The sequence below is a fragment of the Girardinichthys multiradiatus genome, chromosome 6 (assembly GCF_021462225.1).
Source record: "Girardinichthys multiradiatus isolate DD_20200921_A chromosome 6, DD_fGirMul_XY1, whole genome shotgun sequence".
NCBI lineage: Eukaryota > Metazoa > Chordata > Actinopteri > Cyprinodontiformes > Goodeidae > Girardinichthys > Girardinichthys multiradiatus.
The window spans coordinates 41,625,667-41,650,889 of NC_061799.1; the positions used below are offsets into that span (position 1 = coordinate 41,625,667).

General features: G+C 40.2%; 1 protein-coding gene across 1 annotated transcript in view; it reads right to left on the bottom strand.

Annotated features, from left to right (window-relative positions):
- The window catches only part of LOC124869900 (receptor-type tyrosine-protein phosphatase N2-like), a 274,518-nt gene extending 255,773 nt beyond the window's left edge, over positions 1-18,745 (bottom strand). The window contains exon 1 of the mRNA XM_047368131.1: positions 18,478-18,745. Within this exon, the coding sequence (XP_047224087.1) occupies positions 18,478-18,730 (253 nt within the window). The 5' untranslated portion in view covers positions 18,731-18,745. The remainder of the gene's footprint in view (positions 1-18,477) is intronic.
- Positions 18,746-25,223: the final 6,478 nt, after the last annotated feature.

The window sequence follows — 25,223 nt, forward strand, 5'->3', positions numbered from 1 at the left end:
TATCAGATCCTACTAGACACCCAGGAAAGCTGCAGGAAAGCTCCAGCTCCTCCAGTTTCATCTGGCTTCCAGGACGCAAGTCATCTTCCAACTGGATCATCCACGGCCTGAAAGGTGTGAGGACAGCGGACCACCACAAGATAAAGAACTGTAAGCTGATCACTGGCGAGTGATTGAACAGGTGGTTGAAGAACACTGTTCTTACAAGGGCACAATAATCCCTTGGGCAGTGCAACGTTATTTCAGAATCTACTTAAGGCCATCGCATTGCCTGAAAGTTAGAAGTCATAAGGTCATTTGCCTCACTGCACACACACCACAGTGAGAGACACATAGGAAACATACAGGGAAGACCTCTACACATTTGCACATAACCTTTCTCTGGATGAACTGGTGACGCCTGCAACAGAGAGACAGTCAAATATGCGCCACGATGCTTATTCTCCTTAATTTCTTAAGCAGGTTAGAGTTCCTGTTTCTAAATATATTTCTAGAGGAGCTTCCTACGACCGCCCACCTGTACCAGACTGGTAACAGGGCAGCTTGAAGCCACTCAGGAGAGTCGGCAGGATTTTTTGTTTTTTAAGTTGTGTTTATAATTTGTTTTCTTTAAAAAAAGAAACTGTTTGCTTTCAGTACCAGAAGAAAGGACATTCCACTTCAAGGTCACGATGCAGTTAAATGGAAGATGGTCTGTTCTGATGCTAATGATTGGTATTTCAAGTATTTTTATAACTCTTGTGTTCATTTGGGAAAAGGTACAGCAAAGACAATGTAAGGCTAATTTGAGGAATTGTGCTAATAATACTCATCAGCGGATTCGAAGAGAGATCCATCACTTTTCTGACTACTATGATCATGCTGATAATGTCTGGTGGCAACTGATGCATCAAACCGTGAGGAAGATAAGAAATGATAGTTGCTATGTTTGTTGTTTGATTCCACGTGCTATTAATGATCAACCATTTTTGGTACCAGTTCCTATTGATACTGCTTATACTCTAATTACTTTCTTTCCAGATAACAGGTTGGTGGAGGTCATTTTTCCTTGGGTGATGGTTTTGTAGAATTTTCTTTTAGTTTTGTGATTATCTTGTAATCAGAAGAAAGGAGTGTAATGGAAAATTCTTTTAAAATGCTCTGATATTCCCTTCACCTCTCTCATTTGTTTCTGTGTTGTATCACTCACAGGTGACCTTCCATCTACCTCTCACCTCTGACCTCTGTGTTTTATTAGTGTTCTGTTTTTATTAGCAGATGGATTCTAAATTCAAATGCTGGAGAGTTTTATGGTTAACCCTTCCTGAAGTGTATATTTCAAGGGAAGGTAGATGGGTGGCCTCATAAATAACTTTGTTAACTCTGACCCGGGGAGGGTCTAGGGGCCATATTTCTAAAACTCCTTGAAGTTGAGATAACACCCTCATTTGTAGTATAAATACTGTTTGTGATTTCTGTTCGTGGCTCTGTTTCACTGACTAACCTCAGTGTCAGGGTCTTCAAACGCTGAATGCCTTTGAATAAAACTTATAAGACAAAGTCCGGATTTTCTCTTGTTATGAGTCAACTTCTACCCACTTTGGTAAGAAAATTCCACAACAATAGACAAAAGAGGCACTTCATAATGTGCATTTAAAGCATGTAAACAACACCCAGACCTTAGATCAGCGGTGTCCAAAGTGCATCCAGGTCCCCTATGTGGCCCCTGCACTGATTTTGAATGGTGGCTGATGCAGATGGAGACGTTTTCATTTTTTATGTTTTTCCCAACTTTGTGCGAGCAGATATCAACAAAAAATTGAAAGACAAAACTTGCTGTATAGTAAAAGGTCCGAAATACATAAAAGATAAATACTGAGAGAGGACGAAAGTTTAAAAACAGCATGTTTAAAAATATTATTCATTCTTTCCCCAAGTAGTTAAATATGCAATGAAAGTCCAATCAAAACTTTTAGCAAGAGCTTTTAAAAAAATAGGATGAAGATTTTTTTCCTACCATGTTGGCAGGTAAATAAAAACAAATCAGTAGCTCAAAGCACAAGTTAATGCTACAATAAACAACTGATCCGTCTTAATTTAAAAAAGAAAATGAAACATACGTTTCTATATAATAATCCTCTAAGTTAAAAAAAAATGTAACTTATGCAATCAATATATATCCACTTATAGGATCCGAGAACAATAATTGTCCGTCTCTGTTCCTTGAACCTACATGCTAAATTAAATACAGCATGTATTTGTTTGGCACTGTGTTTCTCTCCAGTAAAAATATATATTTATGGAAATCATTTACAATAAGCTTTTTCTTGTTATTTAAATAAAAAACTGCTCTTTTTAATTTCTGAACATCTGTATGGATAAAACACATTTATACACAAGCCTCGTTGAAAGCAGAGACATGTAATCTGTAATCTGACATTTGGATTAATTCATACAGAACCTAATTAATAGAGCAAAATACACTGGATGGAAAAGGAAACCAAAGTGGTTTACCCAGAATAAATAGAAATTATAATGTTGTAAATAGAAATGCTGTAAGCCTATTTTGCAGACAGCAGGTCTTCTGACTTACATCAGAAAATTTAGAAGAACAGAAAATGTTTTAATTACAGTCTACTTTTAAATCCTAGTCTAAGAACTGGGTTAAGACAAAGACAAGTGAGGAGAATTGATTGACATATTTCATTTTTCTTTAGTTGTTTTTGTCTGAATGAGCAACACATTTTTTTTTTACTAAGGATAGTCTGAAATAAAACCATCCAACAAATGCATACTCAAGTTAATTGATTTTTTCCTCTATTTCTAGAACTGAATAAATGCTTTAAAATCACTAACAAGCTAAATCATTATCACATGGAACAATAAAGGTGCATTTCTATTTATACTGGATCCAAATGACATCAAAAAATTGCTTCCAGTGCAACATGTGTTAATTGTGGTATAAGGAGCCAATATTTTCCATATTTTAGCCTAAATAAGGGCATTTTGCAGCCAGGTCAAGATGTAGGCAGTGGGTGTCCATGCAGCTGCATGATTTTTCCATCCACTCTGAAGTTTTGCTTCAGTTTTTTATCCCTTCTCCGCAGCCAAGTGTGAAATAGGTACCAGTTTTGCACTGTGGGCCACTGCTAAGCCGGCCACATTGGAGGAGCAGAATTTCAATCAGCTTCACTCTGTGAGTAAACAGCAGCGTTGAGGCAACAGCCTCCTGGCAAGGCCTTTACAAACAGTTCTCACTGTCAAACAAGTACTACATTTCCCACAGTGCCATCTGTCAGTTTGCATTAAACACCTGCTGCACCCGAGGGAGCAATCTAATGGTTAAACTGAGAGGGGTCACCTTGAATAGCTTAGTTTTACATGTTGTGCAGCAAATAATTAAAAGTGTTCTCCGTTTTGTCCAAAGAACTGAAAGTTCTTAACTTTTTTAGCTTTTTAGTCATCTGCAACTTGTATATCTGTGAAGGCCCAATTAATGCTGAACGTTTCATACCGGTTTTAGAGCAACATATGCTGCCATCCAAACAACATCTAGTTCAGGGATGTCTCGGCTTTTTTCAGCAAGAAAATGCCAAGCCACATTCTACATGTGTTACAACTGCATGGCATTGTAGTTTAGAGTGCTGGTATTAGACTGGCCTGCCTGCAGTCCAGACCTGTCTCCCACTAAAAATGTGTGGCGCATTATGAAGCGCAAAATTTGACAACGAAGACTTCGGACTGTTTATCAAATTTTTTGGAAGGTGTTGCAAGCATCAAATCAAAATCAATCAAAATGAGTGAATATTAAGAAAAAAAACTTTTTTTATCAGCTTGAACATTAAATAGCTTGTCTTTGTAGTGTATTGAATTGCATATAAGTTGAACAGGATTTTCAAATCATTGTATTCTGTTTATATTTACGTTTTACACAATGACCCAACTTCATTGGAATTGGGGTTGTATTCTTTCATTATTTGAATTAAGCTAATATATATAATTTTAGTAATCCTAATTGATCTACAATAGAGAAATTTAATCAGATTTAATGTCAGACAGTGAGAAAAAAGGTTTTGCATATTTTTTACAGTGCATAGAAACAAATCACAGTTCTTTCACAAAATGGACATCTTGATGTTAAAGGCAAGTGGCTGCAATGTACAGCTACCACCACATGTACTTCTGTCCTTGGACATAAGACTGGTCGCTTATACTTTAAATCCAGATGTCAACGACTTCTCAAAGAAAGCACAAAGCCAAAGACGACACTTCTCATAAATGTTTGTGTGGAACTTCTTAAGACTACCTTGCAACTTATTTCCTTCTAAATTTCAGATTTCTGCTGCAAAATGTTAACTTTGTGTTTACATGTCTGGTTAGACGTTCCTAGAAATTTTACTTTTAGGTTGTCTTATAAATTATTAAAGCATCTCCCCATGATCGATAAGACTTTCGGCAGTACATGTTACTGCAGAAAGAATAGGCTCTCTCTGCTGGCTTCTTTTAAACATGTCCAATTATCTCGGTTAGCAGCTCTTGGAAAAAACAATCAATCAGAACAACATGTAACCAGAACATTAAGACAAGCAAAAAAATGGAAGCATTTAGAAAAAAAAAAGTATTTGTGTCCTGCTGCAGCAGATAAACTATTTCTCCATTAGACGTTGCTCACAAACACGGCTTAAACTGGCAGATTTCTGTCTTTGCCGTCCTCTTCTGTCTATCAAAGCAACAAAATATCCATCCATCACACCCTCTCCCATCCATTTGTTGTGATCCTTTTATACCAATAAGAGCACTGAACAAAGACTGTCAGGCTTTGTTTTCGTAGACGTTCTGAATGTAATCCTCTGATCTCGTATAGGTTAAACAAATGTTTTGCATAAGCATCAAGCCCTTTTATATTTAGATATGTAATTGTTTGCAGTTAGATCACAAAAAAAGGTGCATCTGAAATGTTAATCACCCCCAGTGGCAAATAAGTTTCCACAAATCTCCTCCATTGAGTGGAAAGTATTTTAAAGCATAAACATCCAGGAGCTAACACTGAATCCAAGTACCATCGCAAGCAGGAACAAACCCTGCAGGGCCAAACAGGAACACATTACGGAGCTACACGCTCAGAACAGATGCATGTTTGTTGGAGCTGTGATGAGAAACCAGAACTAGGGGAGAGATCATTCAACACAGGCAGAGACAGCAGCTTGCAGCAGGCAGAAACTCATCTAAGTGACGGGCTTTTCTCTAAAACACTTGCAGGTTGTCCAATAAATTGATAGCCATTGAGGCAGGTAACCATTAAAGTAAACCAAATGTAACACCTGCTAAATGTCACCAAGGTAGGTTTATGATCTGCATTTTTTAAAAGAAACACATTATCTTGACTTATCTTCATAAACCTTCTGAGATTCCACAAAAAAGGCCCTGAAAGCTAACATGTTCAAAAAACAACAGTCTAGTGAAAGCTAAAGACTCACACCTCTAACATGTCAAAGATTATTTATTAAGATTATTTACAAATGGAAATCATTTAAACTTTTACTGCTCTGATATCAAAAATTAGGATGGCACAACTGTAAACCTAAATCTGTTAACAGAACAACTTGCAATCCACAAAATCTGGCATTTATGGGAGAATGGCAAGAAAGTCAGAAGGAGCCCGGTTTGTAGTTCGCTACAAGCTATGAACAGGACACAGCCAACATAGTAAAAGGGGCTCTGATCAGATGAGACCAAATTTAACTTTATGGCCTTAAGCAAACCTAACACAGTACCTCACCGTAAAAGCCCTGAATATACCTTCCGTACTACAAAGCATGGTGGTGGCAGCATCATCCTGTAGGGATGCTTTTCCGTGGGGATAGCAATCCAAGAAGAACATCTACATAGAGATTAAAATAAAACTTGAGACTGGAGTGGAGATTTACCTTCCAGCAGGACAATGACCCTAAACATACAGCCAGAGGTACAGTAAAATGGTTTAGACCAAACCATATTCATGTGTTAAAATGGCCTAATCCAAGCACTCGTACTCATCTTCCGCTTTATCCGGGACCGGGTCGCAGGGGCAGCAGACTCAACAGAGACGCCCAGACGTCCCTCTCCCCAGACACCTCCTCCAGCTCCTCCGGGGGGAGCACAAGGCGTTCCCAGGCCAGATGAGAAGAAGGTGTCCAGGAGGCATCCGATATAGATGGCCGAGCCACCTCAACTGGCTCCTCCTAAGGGAGTGCCCGGCAACCCTACGGAAGAAGCTCATTTCAGCCGCTTGTATCCGGGATCTCAATCTTTCGGTCATGACCCAAAGTTCATGGCCATAGGTGAGGGTAGGAACGTAGACCGACCGGTAAATCGAGAGCTTCGCTTTTCAGCTCAGCTCTCTCTTCACCACAACGCACCGGCGCAGTGCCACCTTTACTGCAGCAGCCGCACTGATCCATCTGTCAATCTCCCACTCCATTCTTCCCTCACTCGTGAAAAAGACCCCGAGATACTTGAACTCCTCCACTTGAGGCAGGAACTCCCCTCCAACCTGAAGAGGACAAGCCACCCTTTTCCGGTCGACAACCATGGCATCGGACTTGGAGGAGCCAATCTTCATCCCAGCCGCTTCACACTCGGCTGCGAACCGCCCCAGTGCATGCTGTAGGTCTTGGCTAGAGGGGGCCAGCAGGACCACGTCATCTGCAAAAAGAAGAGACGATATCCACTGGTACCCAAACCAGAACTCCTGCGGCCCTTGGCTGCGCCTAGAAATCCTGTCCATAAAAGTTATGAACAGGACCGGTGACAAAGGGCAGCCCTGCCGGAGTCCAACATGCACCGGGAACAGGTCCGACTTAGTGCCGGCAATGCGGACTAAACTCCTGCTCCGCTTTACAGAGTCCGGATGGCCCCTAATAAAGGGCCCCCGATTCCGGTTCGGGAATCGGGGGCCCATGAGGGTTCATGGATGTTGGGCAAACATCCATGAACCCTCGAGCACCCTGTAGAGGGTATAGAGATGGTCCAGTGTTCCACGGCCGGGACGAAAACCACACTGCTCCTCCTGAAGCCGAGGTTCGACTATCGGCCGGACTCCCCTCTCCAAAATACCCTGGCGTAGATCTTACCAGGGAGGCTGAAGAACGTGATCCCCCTGTAGTTGGAACACACCCTCCGGTCACCCTTCTTATGAAGGGAGACCACCACCCCAGTCTGCCAGTTCAGAGGCACTGTCCCCGACTGCCACGCAATGTTGAGGAGGCCTGTCAACCATGACAACCCTACAACATCCAGAGACTTGAGGTACTCAGGGCGGATCTCATCCATGCGCGAGGCCCTGCCACCACGGAGCTTTTTAACCACCTCGGTGACTTCAGCCTGGGTGATGAAAGAGTCCCCGGCCTCTGTCTCCACCAGGGAATGCACGATGGCAGGATTGAGGAGATACTCGAAGTATTCCTTCCACCGCCCAATAATGTCCCCAGTCGAGGTCAGCAGCCTCCCACCCCCACTGTAAACAGTGTTGGCGAAGTACTGCTTCCCCCTCCTGAGGCGCCGGACGGTTTGCCAGAATCGCTTCGAGGCCAACCGGTAGTCCTTCTCCATGGCCTCACCAAACTCCTCCCAGGCCCGGGTTTTTGCCTCTGCCACAGCCCGGGCTGCGGCACGCTTGGCCTCACGGTACCCATCAGCCACCTCAGGAGTCCCACAAGGCAACCATAGGACCCCTTTTTCTGCTTGACAGCATCCCTTACCGCCGGTGTCCACCACTGGGTTCGGTGATTGCCGCCACGACAGGCACCGCAGACCTTACAGACAATAGCTACGGGCAGCAGCATTGACAATAAATGTGGAGAACATGGTCCACTCGGACTCTATGTCTCCAACATCCCCTGGAATCTGGTCAAAGCTCTCCCGGAGGTGGGAGTTAAATTCATCCCTGGCCGAGGGCTCTGCCAGACATTCCCAGCAGACCCTCACTATGCGCTCGGGGCTGCCAAGTCTGTCTGGCTTTCTCCTCTTCCAGCAGATCCAACTCACTACCAGGTGGTGATCAGTGGACTGCAACAAAATCGATCATCGACCTCCTGTCTAGAGTGTCCTGGTGCCAAGTGCACTGTTGGACGCCATTATGCTTGAACATGGTGTTCATTATGGACAATCCATGACTAGCACAGACATCCAATAACAAAACACCACTCGGATTCAGATCGGGGAGGCCATTCCTCCCGATCACACCTCTCCAGGTGTCACTATCATTTTCCATGTGGGCATTGAAGTCCCCCAGCAGAATAATGGAGTCCCCGGGAGGGGCACTATCCCGACAGGGACACCAAGAAGGCCAGGTACTCCGCACTACCACGCGGCCTGTAGGCCGAAACGACAGTCAGAGACCTGTCCCCAACCCGAAGGCGCAGGGATGCAACCCTCTCATCCACTGGGGTAAACCCCAACACGAGACGGCTGAGCTGGGGTGCATCCAAGTACAGATCTTGTATTAAGACTTCAAAGTTACTGTTCCAGATTGCTCTCCATCCAATCTGAGCTTCATGTATTTTTCCCAAAACCATAAGCTGAAAATAAGCTTCAGGTGTTATGTGCAAAGCTCTTAGAGACATACCTCTAAATACCCACAGCTGCAACAACAATGAAAGGTGATTCTATAAAGTACTGACTCGAAGTCTGAATACAAATTCACACTAGTTCATAAAAATGTTATTTCTAAAAATAAATTGCAATAAAACACATTTTTGCCCACTTCACAATTAGGAGCTACTTTGTATTGGTCTATCATTATAAAAATGTGGAAAGATTTATATGGATAAGATCATTTTTCTAATGCCATATTTGATATATTCTATATTCTGATGTGGAAGGTTCATCTATTATTTCCAGTGTGGTCACGACAAGCTCGCAGCATCTGGTATTTTAGACAGTTTAGATCACATCCCTGGTCCAACGTGCTTTCATCAACTGAAGACTTCATTGGCAGGTTCCTGGAGAATCTGATGAGATGCTGAGGCTCTCATTGAGTTAACTGAATTCCTTGTGTCGGAGCAGGGTTGCATCTTAAACATGCCGAACATCAGCGCTGTAGGACTGGAGATCGACACCCCTGCTTTAGATTTTTTTCATGCTAGTTCTTTGATTTGTGCTAACAGCTGCATGTAACACAAATGAAAGTAAGATTTGATTTTTAATTGGTTAAAATAATTGTATTTTAAATGAACTCATCTTGGCGATCGTTTGTTATGTCTGCAACAAACATAACAATTGCTTCGTTATTTTCAATTCAATTCAGTTTTATTTATATAGCGCCAATTCACAACACATGTTGTCTCAAGGCACATCACAAAAGTCAGGAACATACATTCCAATTAATCCTAACCATTGAACAGTGCAGTCAGAGTTAGTTATTTATTCAAATTAGATAAAATGTTTTTCTGTCTAAGGAAACCCAGCAGATTGCATCCAGTCAGTGACTTGCAGTATTCACTCCTCCTGGATGAGCATGTAGAGACAGTGGACAGTCACTGGCATTGACTTTGCAGCAATCCCTCATACTGAGCATGCAAGTAGCGACAGTGGAGAGGAAAAACTCCCTTTTAACAGGAAGAAACCTCCAGCAGAACCAGGCTCAGTGTGAGTGGCCATCTGCCACGACCGACTGGGGGTTTGAGAGAACAGAGCAGAGACAGAAAGAGAACAAAGAAGCACTGATCCAGGAGTCCTTTCTATGGGTAGGAAAAGTAAATGTTAATGGATGTAGCTCCTTTAGTCGTTTCACCTAGAAAGAAAGAACAGATCAACTCTGAGCCAGTTTTCAAGGTTAGAGTCTGAAAGAAAGCACATAGAGTTAGTTACAGTTAAGCTCAGTCAATCGCCATGTCTAGGAGAGAGAAAGGGTTAAACACTAAAAGACAGGGCCATGTGGATCATCGGTAGAGGGTGAGCATTAAGTTGTTGCGAGCAAAAGCTCGGACGATGCCCCTCTCCAGAAAGGTGTCACAGGTAGACACAGAGTCAGGCCAGGTGTAGCTTCTAGGAAGAGAAAATAGAGAACAAAGTTAAAAGCTGAAATAACAGCAAATAATGCAAAATTGGAGGGTAGTGTGAGAATGTAGCGTAGAGGGTGAAAGTGGTCATTATGTCCTCCAGCAGCCTAAGCCAATAGCAGCATAACTACACAGTTCAGATTATTTAGTTAAAAGGCACTTATTTACAAATGTCGTCTCAAGGCACCCCACAAAGGGTCCCACTGATGGTCATTGTTATACTAAAAACCACAAGGATTGGGATACCTCTCTCTGTCAGACTGATTATAACCATTTGAAAAGAGAAAGGGTCATACAAGTAGCAGAAATGGAGGGTGTGTTTGCACCTCAACCATAACTGAGCCGGTTTAGGCTAAACCTGACTCCCCCTTACTCCAACCAAAAGGGAGGGAGGAAGGCTCCCTCCTTGATAACCTAAGCCACTCTAACTATAAGCTTTATCAAAAAAGGAAAGTGTTAAGCCTAGCCTTAAAAGTGGACAGGGTGTCTGCCTCACGGACCAAAACCGGGAGCTGGTTCCACAGGAGAGGAGCCTGATAACTAAAGGATCTGCCTCCCATTCTACTTCTAGAGACTCTAGGAACCACCAGTAAACCTGCAGTCTGAGAACGAAGTGCTCTGTTAGGAACATATGGACCAATCAGATCTCTGATGTATGATGGAGCTAGATCATTAAGGGCTTTATATGTGAGGAGGAGAATTTTAAATTCTATTCTGGATTTAACAGGGAGCCAATGAAGGGAAGCTAAAATAGGAGAAATATGATCTTTCTTTTTAATTTTCATCAGAACTCTTGCTGCAGCATTCTGAATAAGCTGAAGGCTTTTAACTGCATTTTGTGGACATCCTGATAGTAACGAATTACAATAGTCCAGCCTTGAAGTAACAAATGCATGGACTAGTTTTTCAGCGTCACTCCTCGACAGGATATTTTTAATTTTGGCAATGTTCCGGAGGTGAAAGAAGGAAATCCTAGAAACCTGTTTAATATGGGATTTAAATGACATGTCCTGGTCAAAAATAACACCAAGGTTTTTTACTTTATTACTGGAGGTCAATATAATGCCATCCAGGTTAAGAGATTGACTAAGCAGTTTCTTTTTTAAAGACTCCGGTCCAAAGACGACAACTTCTGTCATCCAAGTTTTTATGTCTTCAAGACATGCTTGTAGTCTATCCAACTGGTTGGGCTCATCAGGATTTATGGATAAGTAAAGCTGAGTATCATCAGCGTAACAGTGAAAATTTATTCTATGCTGCCTGATAATTTGACTTATTGGAAGCATATATATAGTAAAGAGAAATGGCCCCAGGACCCCTGTGGTACTCCACAATTAACCCTGGAGTTTAAAGAGGATTTATCAAACTGGAATCTGTCAGACATAAAATATTTAAACCAGCCTAGCGCTGTTCCCCTGATCCCTACAGCATATTCCAGCCTTTTTAAGTGAATATTATGGTCGACTGTATCAAATGCAGCACTGAGATCTAACAGAACCAGAACAGACACAAGTCCATTATCTGAGGACTTAAGAATATCATTAGTGACTTTCAGCAGAGCTGTTTCAGTGCTATGATGAGCTCTGAAACCTGACTGAAACTCTTCAAACAGGTCATTGTTGTGTAAATGTTCACACATTTGATTAGCAACAATTTTCTCAAGACTTTTAGATAAGAATGGAAGATTGGATACAGGTCTGTAATTTTTCAAGTCATCTCGATCAAGCGAAGGTTTCTTAAGTAAAGGTTTAATTACAGCTAGCCTGTGGTTCTGATCCATTTACTAAAGATAGATTAATCATATCTAAAATGAGGCTGGTAATCAGAGGGAACACTTCCTTAAATAATTTGGTTGGGACTGGGTCTAACATACAAGTTGAAGGTTTAGATGAAGCTAATATTTCTGATAACTCAGGAAGCTTCACAGGATCAAAACAGTCCAAACACAAATCAGGTTTTGCAGTTATTTCCAATGTTGTCTCACTTGCTGAAGATGAAGTAATCATCTTCGGGAGTATGTCAAAGATTTTCTTTTTAATAGAATCAATTTTATTTAAGAAGAATCCCATAAAGTCATGACTGCTAAGAGCTAAGGGAATGGATTGCTATGACTCTGTGTAAGTTTAGCAACTGTACTAAAGAGAAACCTAGGATTATTCTTGTTCTCTTCTATTAATGATGAGAAATAAGCTGTTCTAGCTTAGTGAAGTGTCTTTTTATACAACAGTAGGCTATTTTTCCAGATTAAGTAGGAATCCTCTAGGTGTGTAGAGCGCCATTTTCTCTCCAATTTTCTAACATTGTGCTTTAAAGTGTGCAGCTCTGAATTAAACCAAGGAGCTAGCCTCCTATTAATGATTATCTTCTTTTTCAAGGGGGCTGCATTGTCTAATGCATCACGCAATGATGAAGAAACACTATGAACAAGAGAATCAATTTGTGAAGGGGCAGAAACAGAATTATTGCCCTCAACTGTGCTTTTCAGTGATAATGAGGAAATTAAAAGTGGAACAGATTCTTTAAAGGTTGTTACAGCATTGCCTGATAATGATCCACTATAATGAAATTTTCTTTCAGGTGTTGAGTACTCGGTTAAATTAAACTCAAAGGTTATTAAGAAATGGTCAGACAGGACAGGGTTATGAGAAAATATTGTTATGTCTTTACACTCAATGCCATATGTCAGCACAAGGTCCAGAGAATGAAGACAAAGGTGGGTAGGTTTGTTAATGTTTTAAGCAAAGCCAATTGAGTCTAAGATAGCATTAAAGGTTATATTTAGACTATCACTTTCAGTGTCAAAATGAATGTTAAAATCCCCCACTATAATAACTTTATCTGTATTTAATACTAAATCAGATAAAAGGTCTGAAAACTGATCTAAAAATTGAGAGTAAGGGCCTGGTGGACGGTACAAAACAACAAACAGAAGTGGTTTTAGTACTTTGCAATTTGGATGAGGAAAACTAAGGATTAAATATTCAAAAGAATTGTAGCTATTGATTGGTCTGGGACTAATCAATAAATCGGACTGAAAGATGGTTGCTACTCCTCCTCCTCGCCCGGTATTTTGAGGAATGTGAAAATTTAAATAATTAGTAGGAGTTGACTCATTTATAGTAACATAATCCTCTTGCTGCAGCCAGGTTTCTGTGAGGAAAAATAAATCAATCTGATTGTCACAAATCAGGTCACTAACTAGCAATGTCTTTGAAGACAGAGATCTTATGTTCAGTAGGCCACATTTAATTGTTTTATTTTTCTTTTCGGTCTGAGTTGTGTTTATTTTTATGAGATTTTCCTGATTTCCTCCTTTTAGGTTATTTTTTAACCTGTTCAATTTTGGCCGTGGGAGAGACACTGTCTTAATAGGGTAATGGGTGGGTAGCAGTACAGAAGCTGCAGAGAGGAGTATTAAACTACGACCCTGCTTCCTGGTCTGAACCCTGGGTTGTCAGTGGTTTGGAGAACTAATAAATTCGGCCAGAGTCATCTTTCTTACAACAAACCAGTTAATGTCAGAGAATATTATCCTGTCATGACGGGTTATCATCAGTTCTTCTTTTTATCTACCTTTGTGGTAACATGAAGCTAGTGTTTAGCTTTAATTAAAGTTTCATTTGAATGCATCTACCAAAACCATAACCTTCTTAGTGAAGGTTAGAATGCAGAAAGGCTGCAGCAGACTTCAGATAAATCAGATATTTTTACCTCTTCAGCCACTCAGTAGCTTTCTCCTGAGCTGGCCAACAAGTCACACATATGAAATGTTAATGAGCGTTGCCAAGGTGATGGTCACACCAGATCAAGCAGTGTCAGCCTTATTTAGGTCCAAGTTAATGATTAAAAAGTCCTACAGCTGTACCTATTCCCATCTTCTAGTCCGAGGCTGTGACAGTGTTTGCCGAAAAAACACCGTCTGATCTGTTAAACTAAAGATCAATTAGGACCAAAAGACAAATACAGAATACATGACATCTGCAGAATAATGGCAAATGAATATTAGTAAGTGAAACCTAAAACATTAACAGTTTTTCTTGTAATGAGGTGAGGTCTCTAAACAGCAGTTTCCCAAGACTACAAAAAACACCATTCAGTTGACCTTTGTTCCCCTTGTGCCCGTTTTCTTGTTCTAACCACTGAAAATCATCTCGATCAGAACATGTCTCTAATGAGGAGGAAGTTGGTGGTAGAGAAGATCAGAAGATAAGTTATAAAATCAAATCAAAAGAAAAGCTGCTGGTGAGGTAGCTAAGCAAAGCACAAACTGAAGGAACAAAAAGGAAAACAACAAAAACCCAAAACTAATTATGCTGAAAAAACAAAAATGCAACAGGTGTGGGACAAAGTAGATGAAAACTATGAGAAGGAACATAAACTTAAAAATGTCAATCTGCTGCACTGAATGAAGCATGATGAAAACCTAACTGTTGGATCTCAGGAAATAAAAATTAATAAAAATAATCATCAACTCAAGAAACCCTTGGGATTAAATCTCTAATTATAAACAACCAAATATTGTGCTGCTGCTGCTGCTTTGATTGGTTGATCCCAGGTCCTTAACCTCTTCCAACTTAGTATCTCTAAAGGTTGATGCTTCACAACACACACATCTCACCACTGTCTCACTGTCCTTGTTACACACTGGCAAAAGTTGTGTTTGGAATGAAGATACAATAGAACACTCTTGTAAAAAAAATTTGTCAAAGCTTAAAGTTTCTTAGTAGAACTTTGCTAGTTATATGAAGTACTTTACCATTTTAACACTTTACCTATGCTAAATGTTTTCATCAGCATGGGTATTTAAGATGTAGACTTACTATAACAAAGCAAAATGGAAACTGAGCAGGACAAGAGCCCATAAGCAAAATGCTATTACAAAAGTGACTCAGGGAAATAATGTTAATTTCTTTGTTTAAAAAAGAAATCTGCGGGCGCGGCACTGGTGGTGTAGGGGTTGGGCGCGCGACCCATGTACAGAGGCTACAGTCCTCGCGGCGGCTGTTCCGGGTTCGAGTCCTGGACCCGGAGACCTTTGCCGAATGTCTTCCCTCTCTCTCTCCCGTTTCCTGTCTGCCTACTGTTGGAACAATTTGAAAAATAAAGGCCTCTAGTACCGCAAAAAAATACAAACAAAAAATAAATCTGCATTGCCACCCTGGTATGTGTTTACCCTTAACTTCAAAGCCTACATTTCTCAGGTATTCATTTAGTATAAACGTAAACAGTGCTTTTACTTTCAAGTTTTTTTTTATTCAGAAAGGGAAATCAGTAAAAAGTAACTGAAAAGTCTCCCTGCAACTGTAAATTGTGACTTTCACATAGTTTTGGTTTGCTTCCCTGAAGCTTTATGCAGCAAAAATGTAAAACCATGAACAGCATAAACCATTAGAGCTGTTAGCCATCTATTTGGGATCTCAACATCTTAAATCATAACGCCAAACAGGCCGACTTGGGGGTTTCTGTTCATTGGGTCACTACACCGCCCTATTATTGGATTTCTGACCCTTTCTGATCCGATCAGAAAAAAGCTCCACTATGTAAACCCCCTCCCCCCAAAAAACAACAATAATAACTTGCTAACCAAAAGTTATTTTCATCCATTCTGAAGAAAACAGACACACCACAAAGAAACTGTCTAGAAATGTAAGAAAGTCACAATAAGACCTCCTAATAAATTTCTAGATGACTTTGATTCAGAGTTATGAGAGCTGTAGCTGTACAGGAGGTGAGGAAAGCCAGGAAGTACTGGGTCATGATATTCTCACTGCGGTGACTCCCTGAAGACAAATTATGCCTCTTTAAAATAGTGTACGAATGTTACTTTCACAAGGTCACGGTGAATCACATTTGATTAAAAGCTCTAATATACATGAATCACAAGAATAATTTTAATAAAATTTTCATTTGGATTTCTTTCATGAGGAGAAATGAAAGCGTTTGAAAACAATTTGTTGAGGTTAATTTTCAGATTTACTTTATTTTTAAACTTATATCGATGCATACTATCTTGAAGAGAACGGATTTTTAGAATCACCCAGAGCTCCATAATGTTTTCCTATTCAACCAGTCACAAACCCATGAATACTGTACTCTCTACTTTATATATACATGACGCTGTTTTTGTTACTCATGCACACCTGATCTTCCAAATAGAAGATCACTCTCCCACTGAGCTTCTGCAGGCCTATTTAAACATTTTTTACATGTTAATGTAATTAGAATGAATTTACTGTTATTCTGATTTTCTTCATAAGGGAGCTTGCAGCATATCCATCCTTCAACGCACCCATCCAAACCTTACTCCCTGGCTCAAGCATCCACTCATCCATTCATCTGTTCATGAATTCATCCATCCATCCAAGTACATTTCCATTTATCTGCATCAAAGCAATAATGCAACCTCATTTCCATCCATGCATTTGTCCTTGCATCCATCTATGCATGCATTCATTCATTCATTCATATATCCATCCATCTATGCCTTCCTGCATCCTGATCAGAGGTCTGAGCCACCTCAACTGACTTGTTTTGACATGAAGGAGCAACAGATGTCTATCTCAAAGGATCCATGCATACTTTATTAACTTAATTTTCCAATTAAAATCCAGTAAGGAAAGACAAAAAAATACTAATTATTCAATTTCCTAATTACAAGCCATGTTATGTTTTTTTGTTGTTGTTGTGGTCAGAAACAAATAACAAAAGCTCTCCAAACATCTCTGGCTCAGTTTCAATTCACAAATTTTAAATTGGACTTTGGTCTGGACCTTGACTGGGCCATTCTAACATATGAATACGCTTTGATATAAACCAGTCCATTGGCTGTATGACCAATCCATCTTCCATGTCCCTGTTGGTGAAAAGCTTTCCCACAGCATGATGCTGCCACCACTGTGATATTCCAATCAGACTGCCAGTGGCTACTTTCAACATTAACTTTCTTTCTGCCACCCTTCCATAAATGACAGATTTGTGGAGTGAACAACTAATAGGAAGTAAAGTGAAATAAGGTGCTGAAGGTGAAGGTCTTATTTGTGGCAATTATACATATTGTGGATTACAAAACACGAACAAACGCTAAGATTAAGTGCCTGCTGTGTATAAAATCTAGGTCATTACATCATTCATTTCCAAACCTGATCTGTAAATGTAGACTTCATAATGTTTGGAGGCTCATCTCTGCAGACTGAAGCAGCCATACTGTAAGTGAGATACTTATATAATCTGAGGAAGAGGGGAGGATGAGGGTCTCCCTGTGAGCACCAGCTTCTCCCTGCTCTTATCCTGCAGCCTCCACATCGTGAAGTCAGTGGGGCAACATTAGATATCATCTATAAATAGATGATATTGTGCCTGAAATGTCAGCCCTCATGCACAAACACGCACACTCTCGCACTTTGAATTTTAGTCAATGGCTGTATCTGTAAGGAGCGAAGAGATGGAAACCAGAGTGTGTGTACAGTCTCATTTCTCATTGCTTTGCAGGGATTTTGCCCTAATGCCTGTTTTAATCAAATGTAATCATGTCTCCCCCTTTTACACTATTTTTACAAATTTAAATGTCATTATTTTAAATGGTTTTTTTTGTTATTATTTTTAAATAAAACTGATGTTTATTTTCATTTTATTACAAATGTTTGGTTACTTAAATTATTTAAACACTAAACTATTATTTAATATTTTTTTAGCCAAACTGCATTATGTTCACATTTCAGATCATTATTTGTTATAATTGAACCACATGCATACTTTATTAATTAATTAGATTTCTATTTACTTTATTCTTGGTATTTGTCATGTATTCATTTGAATTTTTTTGACACTTTATTGTTGTTATTCACATCTTTATTTTAGATTTTTCCAAGGTTTATTATAATTATTCATACTATTCCCCATACATGTTTTTATTATAAATATTTGCACTTGTTTAAAGAATAATATATTATTTACATCTTTTTCAAATTTCTGCTTTTATTTAACTTATTTCTCAAGGATTATTACAATTATTCGTACTTTTTGTTTGAGATTTTTTGTTACTCTTTATTTATTATTAAATAATTTATAAATCTCTTGTTGCTCTTTGTTAAATAAATGAAATTATTATTATGATGATGATGATGATGAAGCTAGCAACAGCTCAGACTAACAGTTCTGCGCCTCCGGACGGTAATAAAGGCTCATATTTTCGCAAAGAATGGCTCATCTTGCGCTCCCCTGCCCCAGTCTTCCTGTGGTATTCCTGCCAGGTCCTGATTTGCGAGGATTATTGTCGTGAAATCAATAACAGGATCACCGTGTTTGTTTTTGCTCGGCTCAGGTGAAGCCCGTCGCTTCCTGATCCAATGTTGACCCAGATCTCAAACACAAACACGTCTGGATTTGTTAGGTAGAAAAAATGAAAACTCCGGAGCTCTGCTCTGCTTGTCATTAATAATCATCCGTTAATTTAACTCACCGAATCTCCTGTCAGCAGCAGCAGCGAAGCAGCTCAGGGAAGCGATGAGGAGGAAGGAGGAAGGCAGGGGATCCATTTCTCTTCTGTGTTTTTTGTTCTCCGGAGGGTTTAAAGGGCCATCGGTTTCAGCGGGTCTGCTTCGCTTCTCTCCCCGTTCAGAGCGGCCCCTCCGTGGCTGGAGGAGACGGATGGATGCTGGGGAAGAGCAGAGAGGATGCAGGGCGTTTCTGCTGCTGGAGGCTCGGCTGCTCATATCATCATCACAGGAGCGCTTCCGATTGAAACCTTTCACAATAAACCTCACAATCCTAGCATGTTCTGCAAACTGGGAAGTTTATTTTCCATGAGAGAAAAAAGCAGGATGGAGACTGTGCAAAACGTTTAAATTATTTCTCTATACTTTGCTCCCAAACATCCGGGCCTGCCACGAAGAAGGTTGATATGATGCGCCTCTCAGGTTCTGCATCAGGTCTCTGACAGACCATACCTCGTTTCCTAAATCCATGTCTTTCAGGTTCTGTTCATCTGTTGGAGCTTCATGAGCGTCTCAAAAAATTTGAATGCATTCGAAAAGGGTTCTTTTCTTTCCCGTAATTAATTCTAAAAGAGAATTTATTGGACATAGAGGGATATGTTTTATTTTTACATTTCAATGACTTTCAGCTCATGGAAACACAAGAACCATTGCATCGTATGCAGAGTTTTGACTCAGGTACAACATGCTCAAATAAAACATTTACAGCTGACATGAGTATCAGTTCTAACCCAAATAGTGGTTGATTGCTAAACTTTTGATTCTTTTTAATGGCATCCCTCCTTGCTTGCTGCCTCTATTCTTATATCTTTGTCTTGAATGCATGTTTCTCAAGGTTTTAAGTTATGTACACTCTACTAGAACTGAGAAATACGTTGTTGTTTTTTTTTTGTTACATGAAGTGCCAAGAACAAGAAAATTAAGATAACTTTGGGTTTTTTCTTTTATATGTTTTTCACAGTTAAGGTTTTGAATCGTTCTTCTATTTATTATTTTCCTAATCATGCTTTAGTTTTTGTTTTGTTCATGTCTTATCAAGTTATGTTATTTGTATCTGGTCATGCTTTAGTTTCATGTTTTTCTAGTTTCTGTTAGTTTGTAATCAAGAGTCTGTTTTGCTCCAGCCACGTTTTGTTCTGTCTGTCAATTATTTTTATTCGGTTCACCTGCTCCAAGCTAATCTGTCTCCTTGCTCCACCTGCTTCACACTCCATATACAGGTCCTTCTCAAAATATTAGCATATTGTGATAAAGTTAATTATTTTCCATAATGTCATGATGAAAATTTAACATTCATATATTTTAGATTCATTGCACACTAACTGAAATATTTCAGGTCTTTTATTGTCTTAATACGGATGATTTTGGCATACAGCTCATGAAAACCCAAAATTCCTATCTCACAAAATTAGCATATTTCATCCGACCAATAAAAGAAAAGTGTTTTTAATACATAAAACGTCAACCTTCAAATAATTATGTACAGTTATGCACTCAATACTTGGTCGGGAATCCTTTTGCAGAAATGACTGCTTCAATGCGGCGTGGCATGGAGGCAATCAGCCTGTGGCACTGCTGAGGTCTTATGGAGGCCCAGGATGCTACGATAGCGGCCTTTAGCTCATCCAGAGTGTTGGGTCTTGAGTCTCTCAACATTCTCTTCACAATATCCCACAGATTCTCTATGGGGTTCAGGTCAGGAGAGTTGGCAGGCCAATTGAGCACAGTGATACCATGGTCAGTAAACCATTTACCAGTGGTTTTGGCACTGTGAGCAGGTGCCAGGTCGTGCTGAAAAATGAAATCTTCATCTCCATAAAGCTTTTCAGCAGATGGAAGCATGAAGTGCTCCAAAATCTCCTGATAGCTAGCTGCATTGACCCTGCCCTTGATAAAACACAGTGGACCAACACCAGCAGCTGACACGGCACCCCAGACCATCACTGACTGTGGGTACTTGACACTGGACTTCTGGCATTTTGGCATTTCCTTCTCCCCAGTCTTCCTCCAGACTCTGGCACCTTGATTTCCGAATGACATGCAGAATTTGCTTTCATCCGAAAAAAGTACTTTGGACCACTGAGCAACAGTCCAGTGCTGCTTCTCTGTAGCCCGGGTCAGGCGCTTCTGCCACTGTTTCTGGTTCAAAAGTGGCTTGACATGGGGAATGCGGCACCTGTAGCCCATTTCCTGCACACGCCTGTGCACGGTGGCTCTGGATGTTTCTACTCCAGACTCAGTCCACTGCTTCCGCAGGTCCCCCAAGGTCTGGAATCGGCCCTTCTCCACAATCTTCCTCAGGGTCCGGTCACCTCTTCTCGTTGTGCAGCGTTTTCTGCCACACTTTTTCCTTCCCACAGACTTCCCACTGAGGTGCCTTGATACAGCACTCTGGGAACAGCCTATTCATTCAGAAATTTCTTTCTGTGTCTTACCCTCTTGCTTGAGGGTGTCAATAGTGGCCTTCTGGACAGCAGTCAGGTCGGCAGTCTTACCCATGATTGGGGTTTTGAGTGATGAACCAGGCTGGGAGTTTTAAAGGCCTCAGGAATCTTTTGCAGGTGTTTAGAGTTAACTCATTGATTCAGATGATTAGGTTCATAGCTCGTTTAGAGACCCTTTTAATGATATGCTAATTTTGTGAGATAGGAATTTTGGGTTTTCATGAGCTGTATGCCAAAATCATCCGTATTAAGACAATAAAAGACCTGAAATATTTCAGTTAGTGTGCAATGAATCTAAAATATATGAATGTTAAATTTTCATCATGACATTATGGAAAATAATGAACTTTATCACAATATGCTAATATTTTGAGAAGGACCTGTATACACACCTGTTCAGTTATTCATCGCGGAAACATTTCAAATCATGCTTATGTCTTGTTTTTTCGGATCATGCCAAGCCTGTCTCGCCTGCCTGTTTCTGTTTTTTTCCTGCCTCCTCTGTGAGTGAGTTTTTGTTTTTTATTCATTAAATACTTTTTTCACTTACCGTCATGCTGCCTGCTAGTCTGCATTCTGGTGTCCTCTATTTCGCAAGCGTTAACAGTAACTCAAGAGCACATTTCCTAGGAAGCCCTCTAGGGGCTCTCGCTCTGCAACACACCTTAAAGCTGGGGTGCCCAACTCCTGGAGAGCTACGATCCCTCAAATTTTAGATGCATCCATCTTCCTCCAGCTCACCTGAATCCAATGCATGGCACATTACCAGGCCTCTACAGAGTTGAATGACATGCTGAGGAGGGAGATCAGTCATTGGTTTCAGGTGTGATGGGATATATGTAAAAGGTGCAGGACAGCTCCTGAGGACTGGAGTTGGGGACCCCTGCCTTACGCCCACTTCATATACAGAACAAGCTGCAAGAACTCCCAAACAAGACTAGGAGAAGATGTCATGCTTTCCTCTTAAACCTGGGAGAGGGAACTCATTTATTGATACTTGCATACCATATACACCCTCTTTAGTGTCTGCATGATTACTAAGTGATGTTAAAGGACCCAAACACAGGAAGTACACACAAGGGCTTGATGCAAGTACAGGTGTAAAACTAGATAAAAAAATTAACTAACCAAAATCATATTCTAGAACTGCAGAAAACTTCAGCAAACGAAAATACACAAAAACAAGAAAGCACACAGGACAGACCACACAATGGCACTTTTAGTTCACTGTTTAAATTATTCACAATATAATCATGCGTAAGAAGGCAAAACATCTGCAGGAAGGTTATTTAAAAGTGGACTAAACCTGGAAACATTAAAAAATGATAAATTAACACAATTTACTCTACCCTTAGATAGTTTACAATGTTCAGTATGGCCAAGCACTTCATCCTTAGTCTGACCAAGGAGAAGGTTTCAGTGTTTTGGAAGACCTCCTGTTTTATTTTGGTACCAAAGAAAACTCAACCATCAGTCCTTAATGATAATAAACCTGTTACCCTGACATTTCACATCATGAAGGTCCTAGAGAGACTTCTGTTGGCCCACCTGAGTAAGCAAACAATAAACCATCAGGACCTCTTTCAGTTTGCCTATCGCTGTAGAGTTGGAGTTGAAGATACCATCATATACCTGCTTCAACAAATCCACTGTCATCTGGACAAAACCAGCAGCACTGTGAGGATCATGTTCTTTGATTTCTCCAGTACATTTAATACAATCCAACATGATTTGCTTTGTCAGAAACTCCAGAAGATTCAGGTGGAGGCCTCAACAATCTCCTGGATCAAAGACTACCTGACAAACAGACCACAGTTTGTGAGACTGAAGGGTTGTGAGTCTAACCAGGTAGTCAGCAGCACAGGAGCACCACAGGGGACTGTACTCTCACCATTCCTTTTCACTCTGTACACCTCAGACTTCCAGTACAAGACAGACTCCTGTCATCTGCAGAAATACTCGGATGATTCTGCAGTCGTGGGGTGGATCAGAGAAGGACAAGAAGCTGAGTACAGGAAGGTGGTGGACCGCTTTGTGGTATGGTGTGGAAACAATCATCTCATTTTGAATGTGACTAAAACAAAGGAGATGATTGTAGATTTTAAGAGAAACAGGAATAGGTCAGACACTATTTTCATCATGGGAGAAGAGGTGGAGGTGGTGGAGTATAAATAGGAGTATAAATACCTCAGTGTTCACCTGGAGATGCAACTGTGCAGCCATCTACAAGAAGGGACAGAGCCAACTGTACTTCTTGAGGAAGCTCAGGTCATTTGGTGTTTGCAGCAAGATGCTGCAGATCTTCTATAAGTCTGTTGTGGAAAGTGTGATCTCTTCTGCCATCACCAGCTGGGGAAGCAGCATCAGAACCAGGGACTTAAAAAAGCTCAACAAGCTGATAAAAAAGGCTGGCTCTGTTCTGGCGACTCCTCTGGAACATCTGGAGATCATTGTGGAAAGACGAATTCTTCATAAAATAAAGGACATTATGGAGCACCTTGAGCATCCTCTTCATCAGACTGTTGTACAACAACAGAGTGTCTTCAGTCAGAGGCTTCTTCAGATCTGCTGTAAGACAGACCTACAGGAGATACTTCCTGCCCACAGCCATCAGCATCTACAACAGCTTTTTGAAGAAACCTGCAGAATATGAGCAACAACAGCATTTAATTCCTTTTTTTTATCAATAAAGTATTTTGAATGAATTTGAATTCAGCCTTTGCAGGTAATAATCCATTAACAGTTACAGCCCGTATCTTTAAAGGGACTTTTGCTTTTTTCTTTGGAAGTGGTACGTACAAAAACCCACCAAAAACAAAGAACGGGTTTCCTTTCAGAACCGTATGATGGCCAGACATTTCCATTATGTTCCTACTTGCATATACATTTTCGAACAGATGAACATGGCTCCTTCACGCCTCTGAAAATTGCACTCAAGCAAGAAAAGACTTGTGGAGGAAATGTATAATTCTCCTCCTGATATCTTGGATGATTTCTTTTTTATATCATGAAGTCACAGATGGAAGCATTGTGTTTGAGGGACTACCTCAAAACTCATTCATAGATGTGCCTCCAGTTACCCCAGATGTTGTAAATTAGACTGACTCTTACAACGCCTTGATATTCGGTGGACATTCCTGATATGGTTTTGTTGTGATTATGAACATGAATATATTATTTAATATGTAATATTAATACTTTAATATTTTATTAAATAATATTTCGGTCTGTTAAGGGTTGTCCAGTGAATACCAGCCCAATAAGGCAGTGGTATTAAGACAAAATTGAAAGGGTGAGCCAAGCTCTGGCGTTAGCAAAACTCTATACACCCACAGAATGAATTCACGCAATTTCTTAAAATACAAGAATTTATTAACAAAAATAAGTCAACTCAAAGTCAAACATATTTCAATCAACAAATTCTTTACTATGCTAAAACAACCCAACTAAACTACCAAGCAGAATGAAAGAATAAGGAAGACTAATGGACTATGTACAATATAAACAAGTTGATAAAAGATGGTTGAAATCATGACCAAAAGAGTGATGCAACATTACCATGCAATGTTATTTATGTTTGAGAACCAAGGATTATCTTGAAGAGTCTGGAAATGAAGTTAAGTTAGTCTTGAACTAACTTAGACAATAATTGGTATACCTTTAAACAACCATTCACAATGCAAGATCAGATAAAATATTATTTTAATAAAATAACATTTAAAAAAATGATTTGCTGAATAAAACCAACCTTCTGGAAGACAAAATTCTCAACGGTGTTAAATTAACTGCCTTTATTTATTAAAATAATATTTAAGGTAATATTATTTTGAATAAGAACCCAACCTTTTGGATAAACGGGTCTTAATGGTTGTTGTGGATAGGCGTAGCGTGGGATTACGTGGTGCTATTAGTGATTGTAAATCACGGCTTGGGTGATTTTTAGTGAGTGGGTGATGGGGGAGGTCTACCTTTTTTGCTGAGCGCCTTAAGCTAATACGTTTTTTGTCCTTAATCACCGTTTAATCCTACGGATCCATTTTTATGCTGCTTTGGATACTGTTCTACCTTGGATATTGACAATGTCGAAAAAATAAAATAATCTTAACTGCATCTTGGATTGCGTTTTGATAAACTGGCGCGTCAACAAGGATTCCCCTATTCAGCAGCTCAGCGACTTTGTTTGACAGTCGCTAACATTTGTCAGCAAAAAAGAACGACAACGCGAGCCCACACACTACCGCCACTACACCTATAAAAGAGGATCGCTT